We start from the raw sequence: 8,597 nt of genomic DNA on the forward strand, positions 1-8,597 counted from the left end.
GTCAAAATAGCTACACTTGGTGTATACCAGTGGCCAAAAATGGCACTCTTAGACTCAAAATTTAAGTCAATTTTTGTCTTTTTCTCATTTTTTTTTTTTTTATGAAAATTTCAGAGTGGGGGGGGGGGGGGGGGGGGGGGGGGGGTGATAAGTGTAGCATTGAAATACACTACTGTTGTATTTTGATATTTATTGTGATTATACTATACTTCAAAATTAGATATGATTGAAAAATAAGGGCATAATGCAGTGGCATACATGCGGATAGAGGATGCTATAATATTTTCTTTTTTCTTTCAGAACTGTTTACTTTTAACTACCGTTATTTATGTTGAACAATACTTTTATGTTGAACAATACAAATTATTTACATTTAACTATATAATTAGGTATTTGAAACAATATAATTCATCAATTATTAACTCTATAATTATTTTGTTTTGTTTATTATTATTATATTTTTTTTAAATTTTATTTTATGTAAATAAAGTTAAATCACAATAAAAATACATCAATTATATAACAGCCTTAGCAGATACCTGTGCATTGCTCATAAATACAGAAAAATTACAAGAATTACTTACAATTTTTTCAGTATGTTTTTCAAAAACATGTTCCCACTTTAAAAAGTTTTTGTACACTAATATTCATAAATATATAAATATTGATTGTGTCATTTAGTGCTGTATTTATTATTTCACTAATGTGCACTTCAAAACTCATTAAATTTTTAGTGTTTTTTTTTTCAATCGTTAAATCCCTCATTTAAAACAAATATTTTTACATTCTTGGACTATTTTAGTATTTTATATATATTTCATTCATTGTACATTATTTTTTAAATTATACCTAGGCCAAATGAATTTCCTTCGTTATAATAAAAAGTATTATTGAATTTGAATGCTAGTCATGCTGAAAATTTTCATAGGTAAATATTTTTTAAGCAGAAGTTAACGTAATGTACAAATATCAACTTTCTCTTTTGGAACATTCTTTAAAAATAGATTAGAATCTTTTTCATATCATAAATCATCACCAAATCTTATACTTATGCAAACTTGCATGGCAAAGAGATAAAGTAAATGTAACATTATCAAATGAATTTTAGCAATTATATGATTTTTAGTGTTAGGACTTCCAATATTAAACAAAAAGTAGGGATACCCAGCCCTTAAATGCATTTAAACAGCTCGAAATTAGAACAAGATATTAATGATGATCATTAGCATCATTTACATGAGTTACATAACCTGGCAGCATTCTACTGTACTTTATTCAAACTCATTCAAATAATACCTTTCCTGTAGCCTAATCATTTGAATAACAGCATTTAATTGCCTGGTAATCAATATAAGGATTTCCATAGTAAAGTGATCATAAATCAGTGAACTTTTTTTCTGTTTCTGGTTAAAAGTTCATAGCCTAATAGTTCTTTTAAATTAACTAGTCAAATTATTTTTTTTAGGTTATTCCTTATATTAAGGCAGATATTAATAATGGATTATTTTTATAGACGAACCCATTTTTGTAATATTATATTGTAAGCCTACTGCTATTTTCCGTGGATGATATGAAATGATGCATAATGCTTTTGGAATAGCTGCAAAAAAGTAATTATCTTCAAAAGTAATTGTTTTAAGAAGATTTCCATTACTGCTGAATATTTTTAGACAGTTGGGATAACCTTGGAACCCTGCGACAACGATGTTGTCATCCTCATCCACGACTGCTAATGGGGACTGCATATACTCTGTTTCAAGTTTAATTTCTTTGATTAGCTTTCCTTCATTATTAAATAGTTTGATTTCAGTATGCCCAAATACAAAGAGATTTCCTTTATCCGTGAGGGCAATATCACAAACTCTACTATTTGGATTAATTTGATGGATTTTACCATTGCCAATGTCAAACATGTACACAAAGCTACCAGAATCTGCTACATACACAACATTTGATGTCTCATTCACTTGTATCCCCACTGGATCCTTCAATATTCCCTGACCAATTGGTTTAATTGCTTGTCCATTTGTATTGCACATACTAAACATGTACACACAGCCACTAGTACCATACCAATGATGAACAGAATCTGCTACATAAACAACATTTGATGTCTCATTCACATATATCCCCCTTGGATCCTTTAGTAGTCCCTGACCGATTGTTTCAATTTGACCATTTATTTTACATACTTTAATGCACTTATTACCCTTATCACTAAATGCTATGTTACCATTCTTCATTTTGTACATTCCGTTAACTTTAGCACCTTGTGGCAATGGAGCCATAGTAATAATATGATTAACTTCTCCTGATTGCTTGAATTTGAGAATTTTATTTCTCTCACATGAAACTAGCAAACAATCATCATGCACGACTATATCTGTAACACGAGTATCGATTACAGGAAAGGATTTTACTAATCCTTCCTTCACTATTTCAACATTCATTGGCGATTGTCTGAGTGTTTCACCATAAGCACTCACATCTAATCTGCAAAAACCTGGACGTGAGCACTTTTCCATTGTGAAATATTCTCCATTTTCATCTTCTTCAACATTGGTGATGCTGATTCTTCCTGAGGGCTGTGTCCATTTAACTTTCAGTTGATTTTCATTGATATCACACTCTTCTGTTTTGATTACTTTGACAACAATTAGCTGACCTGGGCTCACAGATTTCTCTACCTTTAATTTTAGACAGTCTGCTGCCCTCACTTTTGTTACCTTAGTAATAATAATAATAATAATATACTAATAATAATTTATTGACATTCATCATTTATATCGATGGTACTCAAACAAACAAGTTTGTTTTGTACAAAACAAGTTCAGCATTATAATCGCACCCTTTGTCTATAATAGAAGAGTCCGCTAAAGTATGAATATTTATTACCATAACTCAGTATACCTACATCACTACGTATACATACACAATGGTAGCAGTTTAAACTGACGTGGCATATTTATGAATAAACATTATTTCGCTGGCAGCATATTAGCTGACGTCAATTAATTTTAGTTCTTTTAGTTTACTTACTGAAGATGACTGTGACCCAGCAAAAAATTTGATTAAACCTATGTGTATTGCTTTTAAATTTGTGTTGTTTCTTATAGATCGTTTTGATCCATCATGATTTGAGTTACAAAAGTTATGTTAGTAAAGATGAATGTAGAAGACTGGAATTTCTTGAACAATTGTAAAACCTTCAGTGTTTTCCCAAGTATATTATTATTTGATATTATTACTTTTAATTTTTTTATAGTTAGACTGTTAATGTAAAATAGATGTTTATGATTTCTATTATATGTTACTGTTGAACAAAGGGCTGATGAGCTCCTTGGGTCCAATCGCCAAACCATTTTAAATTTACATAATTCAAAAAAAATATATGAATATCATCAACTACTGTGTATAAATATTATCAACTTTTAATTTATTTTTAGTTGTAAATAATTTGAAAAACATTTTTGTTTTCTTTGATCTATTTAATTAATTTTTGAATATTTTTTTCTTTCCTTATACCCAGATACTCACCTTTCTTTCCTTTTCTTTCAATTCTACCTTCTGTTCAATGGGGCTGTGAGGCCGGGGCAAGCGCCTCTTGGGAACTAGGTAAAAAAATAATAAGATAAAATAAATGAATAAAAGTTATTAAACATATACATACATCCAGTTCTTTCATGTGTTTTTTGGCATGAGAATTGTAAATAAAGCTGATCATTTATCGTAATTAATCTCTTCTAATTCTTTTTCATGAATGTTTTCATGACTTTACTACATTTATGTTTACAACATATCAAATAGTAAATTTGCATTACTGTTTAATAATTATCAAATTCTGCATCGTCAATATACATAAAATTTAGAAAATATGAATAGATCTGATTGAGATTTGATTGTCAAATACAGTAAATACTGAGTTAATATATTAAATCAGTGGTGGAGTTAATGGGAGGCCTGGCCCCCAACCACTAAACTTTTTTTCAAAATTTACAAAAATTGAGATAATAAGAAAGAAGTCTTAAAGTGCCATTTTCATCCATAGTGGGGCTGAGGTACACCCTCCATTTGGGAAGTCCTTCTCTGGTCCCCCTCTATTTCAAATTCCTGTATCCACTACTGTAAACTTTCATAAGTTGTGAATATTTTCAGCTCTATGAATGAAAAGGAAGGATAGCTTTTACTTTTAATGTTTCTATACTTTTTCTTTTATGACCTGGTAAAATATGCACTCTGTAATCGATTAAATTAGTCCTCTAATCCATTAAAAATTCTGTAGCTTCCGTGTACTTCATCCTCAGCTCCCACCGTGAATCTCCCCTCAGTCCTGCTGGGGCCCTAGGCCAATGGGCCTGGGCAGCAAATCTGTCACGGGGCCCACGGCAGCTCTCGGCAGCCCTGCTCCTGTCTATATTTACCTTTAGTTAGAGCTTTTACTGCACTTGGGAATTTATTTTTCTTCAAGATTTTAATGAATGCCATCATCTTTTCTTCACAAATTATCATTTTCTGCTCTAGATCCATTATCAAAGTCCAGCTGTCAGCTGCATGTTTCTCAGCAACACTATACAGTCCACGAATTTGTTTTATTTCATCTAGATCAAGTGCCATTCCCAGATTTAAAAGTCTTTGTCGATGCGGTTTGAATTTTTGGATTTTAATATTTCTGATGTCTTCTGGTATTGGGAATGATGGATGTCGATCCTTAATTAACTGCGCCAGATGAAATTGTCCTGTTAACTTAATAGTTTCATAGAGTAGAGTGAGATTGGTTGGAGTCAGATCTCCAGCTCCAACCAGTAACTCAATGATTTCCATTGTTTTAGAACACTCATGCAATGCCAAAGTGTCTTTTACATGGTCCCTGTACAAAACCTTCAACATGCTTAAACCATTCTTCTGTTTGTCAAACCATTTTGAGACTTCCAACTTAAGACCTCCAAAATTTGCATCAGCAACTTCTACAATGTAAATATAAAAATGTATAATATCATCATTCATTTATTGTCATAATAATATTCTGTTTTTATAAATGCATAATCAAATTCCAGCTGTGCGCTGCATGTTCTATTCCCAGATTTACAAGTCTTTGCCAATGCATATGAATTTTATGATTATATTATTCTTGATGCCTTGGTATTAGGAATGATAAAAGTCACTTTTAAACTTTAATTATCTGTTCCACACCAAATTGTTGCATTTGATTTTATTTTATTTGGCATCTAAATAAATGTCATAAAATCATTGAATTATGAAATATTTTATTCCAAAGAGAATTGTGTCCAGAAAAAAAAATGCCATACCCTAAATGACCAAATATATTAACTAGACTTGAATATTAAATTAAATTAATTACACTTTACAAACTGGAACACAAAACAAAAATACAGTAGCTTATGTTAGAAATTACCACAATTGTGTTAAACATTCTATTAAGTGTACAGTGTTTGCAATATATATGATTTTCTGGTTACATAAATTGTTGTATACACAGCCTTGCAGAATAACAACTGTTTTGGTTGAGCCAAGTTTTCATGTTTTAAAGTTATTATTATTAACTTTTATAATTTAAAATTGTTAATAAACTTAACTTTCCTGAGTAAAAGCTTTCCTTTTGAAGTGGTTCAAAGGCGGTCATTGAGTTGTCTCATAATTTACAGTAGTTGCCCTTGCCCTTAGCCCTTTTCCTTGTTTACTTTCTTTGAATTGTTTTTTTTTTTTTTTTCAGTTTTTCCTTTTGGTTGTAGCGAACCATTGATTAGCCCATCGGTTGCATTTTTCGCAACCGATGCAGTGAATACATGAAGCATGAGTTATGATTTTTTGCAAGAAGTCAGGTGGCATGGACTGAAACTGGAATGCAGCATTTAAAATAATCAATTATACATGCCCAGGTCAGTATGCCTAGTTGTGAAAATTGTCACTCAAATGTCGATAACATTGTGATACAACCTTGATATATTTTGGGATATGTTTACTTCAAGTTTAGCAAATTTTAGACACCATCTTTATTTGATGACATGTCTATCCATAATGAATTTCCCCTTAAATACAATTTAGTTGATTCTGATTACAATGATGCAAGTTTTGTCTTTGACAAATATTGTAAAAAATACCATTTGCTTGGATAAAGCCCAATGAGCTGTACAAGAACCTGTAATATTATACTGAATTTGACTTTGATTCTGCCCTGGTTCGTAGAAAAAGGAAATGAATAAATAAATAAATAAATCAACGTTCTGGTAATTTCACACGACTACTAAGTACAGGTTTTTGTGCAGCTCAGTGTGTTTCATTCAGTTTACTTATTTAATTATAATAACAATTTGTTAGATATACAAATACGGGTTTTACTATAAATTGCTAATAGTTCTGCTTTTGCTATGCTATTTATCCGTTTGTTGTTTTTGAACTGTCTTTTGCATTCCTTTGTTTATATTTTATATTGTTAGTGGGTGCACCATCAAAGTGATGGATGCCACTGATCTGAAAGTGAACCCAATTATTAAGTATTGTATTGTGATAGATGGAATCTGCAATGAAACAGATCAACAAATTTAAGTTTTGTTTACCTTTACTTAATGCCATGTTCTCAGTATTACTGCTACTTTACATTGTTGATTATTTTATACTCCTTCATTCCTGAAACAAAATTATAACAATTTTATTTAATTATTCTGTCTTTCTACTGCATGCACTTTCAGTACTTGTGTACTGTTTTTCAAAGTGGTACAGTTACATAAAATACAAAAGTTAAAAGAAAAGTAAAAAACATACATATATATATATATAATATAAATAGATATCATATATACAATAAAAGTGATTAATAATTAAAAGAGTTTTTAAAAAGTGTAATAGACATGTCCATGAAATTTGTTGTTGTTTCGTGTGGAAGTTCATTCCACAACTTTGTTGAGCGATACAAAAAAGTTCTCTTGCCTCCATTGTGGTACAATAATTTTATTATGAGATTGACTACGTGAACATTTTGAATGGGATTCGATATTAAATTTAAATTTAGATGATAAATAAGATGGCGCATACCCTTTTAGACATTTAAAAGTCATTAAGGCTAACTGTTCATTCCACCTTACATGTAGTCGTTTCCATGCTAGTGAACCTAACATAACATCAAATTCCAAAGTGTAACTAAAATTTACAGTAAACGCTTTTATAAAAATATTGTAACAATTACAGCATTTATTTTGAAAAGAAGCCCCTCTGTAGTTTGCAAAAATAATCCCGAAAAGAAGTGCTCCTATGCTTCTATTAAGATTTTACAGTAATGTCATTATCGCTGCTGAAATTAGTTGTCAATGGAGACTTGCTTATAAATGCAAAATCTCCCTCACCCCAATCCCTCCATTTCACTGCTCCTACTGTAGTTGAGCCATGCTTAGACATATTTATCTATACACAGTACCATATATGGTACTGTGTATAGATAAATATGTCTAAGCATGGCGTAGTGCATGTTTGAAGACGAATAGTCAATCTGTGAATCTCAATTCAAGTCAAAATACTCCAGTTTGCTCTTGTAACTAAACAATACTTACACACAGATACAGTCATTAATATGGTGATCTTCAAATATTTCCAAATACTCTATGTATCTACAATATCTATAGCATTTACAAATACTTCAGATTTCATCAGTAGTTCGCGCTGTGACGTTTAGTTTATTCTTTGGTTTTTCCCAGGTGTATTTTTACTGATCATGTGAACTGGCATAGGGCTATTCATAGTTACAATTTAGGCAATGATATTTATTATTAATCAATAAATTGATTTGATTTGTATTGCACCACCTAGTGTTTGGTTTTTCCTGGGTTTATTTTGACTGATGTTACCAGGTATAGGGCCAGTTCATGAGGCGATAATATTTAAATCTGTCGCTAAACAAATTGTTTTATGGTAGTGTAGAAAGCACCGGGATCCCTGCAGGTGATTGTCATTGGTTAATATGTGTACAGTAGGCTTCATCAGCCTGAAATAAAGTAGTAGAATAGGATTAAATTAGCATCTTGCAATCTCTTCATTTTAAGACTTTTCGGTGGTAAAATGTACCCCTAAAAACAGAAGATGCATATGAACCAGCTTGGTCTACCTTGTCATTAAATGACAAATAAATTCTTTTGGTTTATCTTATTAATCATGAGTCAATTTTATTCTTATTGGTTCCTGGTTAGCACATCCAGTCACTCTCTATTCCTTATCTTGGGTCAGTGGTGGTGCCCGTAGGGGGACAGAGGAGCTTAAGTCCCCCACTGGACAGGTCAAGGCCCCCTCCCCATCCCGTCGGACAGAGCTTTTCGGGCAGTCAGACCAAAACAAACATACAAAATAGGCCCAAACCAAGTCTGAGAGTGCCATTTCAAGCCATCCACAGGTTGCTGTTCTTTAAAAAATCTCATTTGGGAATGGCAACGCCTTTCAACCCCTTTCCTCAGCATGGGCCTACGGTTCAAGACTCCCTGTCGGACAGCTTAGCCCCCAGAAAATATATCCTAGAGCTGCCACTGATCTTGCTTTTGGTTATCTATCACGTTTAGGTAAAAAGGATACTTCCCTTAGAGGATTACGAAAATGTA

The 8,597-nt window shown here is 31.8% G+C and overlaps 2 protein-coding genes across 2 annotated transcripts; both read right to left on the bottom strand.

Moving 5' to 3' along the window:
- Positions 1-210: 210 nt before the first annotated feature.
- Positions 211-4,046, bottom strand: LOC117105205. The gene is made up of 3 exons (XM_033246273.1): positions 3,998-4,046; positions 3,538-3,611; positions 211-2,726 (listed from the first exon to the last, which is right to left on the bottom strand). The coding sequence occupies exons 1-3, from the start codon at positions 4,044-4,046 to the stop codon at positions 1,491-1,493; spliced, it is 1,359 nt and encodes a 452-aa protein (XP_033102164.1). The 3' UTR covers positions 211-1,490.
- A 325-nt stretch (positions 4,047-4,371) lies between these two features.
- Positions 4,372-8,243, bottom strand: LOC117105206. Its single transcript, XM_033246274.1, has 3 exons — positions 7,563-8,243; positions 6,576-6,645; positions 4,372-4,964 (listed from the first exon to the last, which is right to left on the bottom strand). The coding sequence occupies exons 2-3, from the start codon at positions 6,589-6,591 to the stop codon at positions 4,372-4,374; spliced, it is 609 nt and encodes a 202-aa protein (XP_033102165.1). The 5' UTR covers positions 6,592-6,645; positions 7,563-8,243.
- Between the last annotated feature and the right edge of the window lie 354 nt (positions 8,244-8,597).

Source organism: Anneissia japonica, unplaced genomic scaffold (assembly GCF_011630105.1).
Source record: "Anneissia japonica isolate Jap-2015-1 unplaced genomic scaffold, ASM1163010v1 scaffold71085_len15715_cov122, whole genome shotgun sequence".
NCBI lineage: Eukaryota > Metazoa > Echinodermata > Crinoidea > Comatulida > Comatulidae > Anneissia > Anneissia japonica.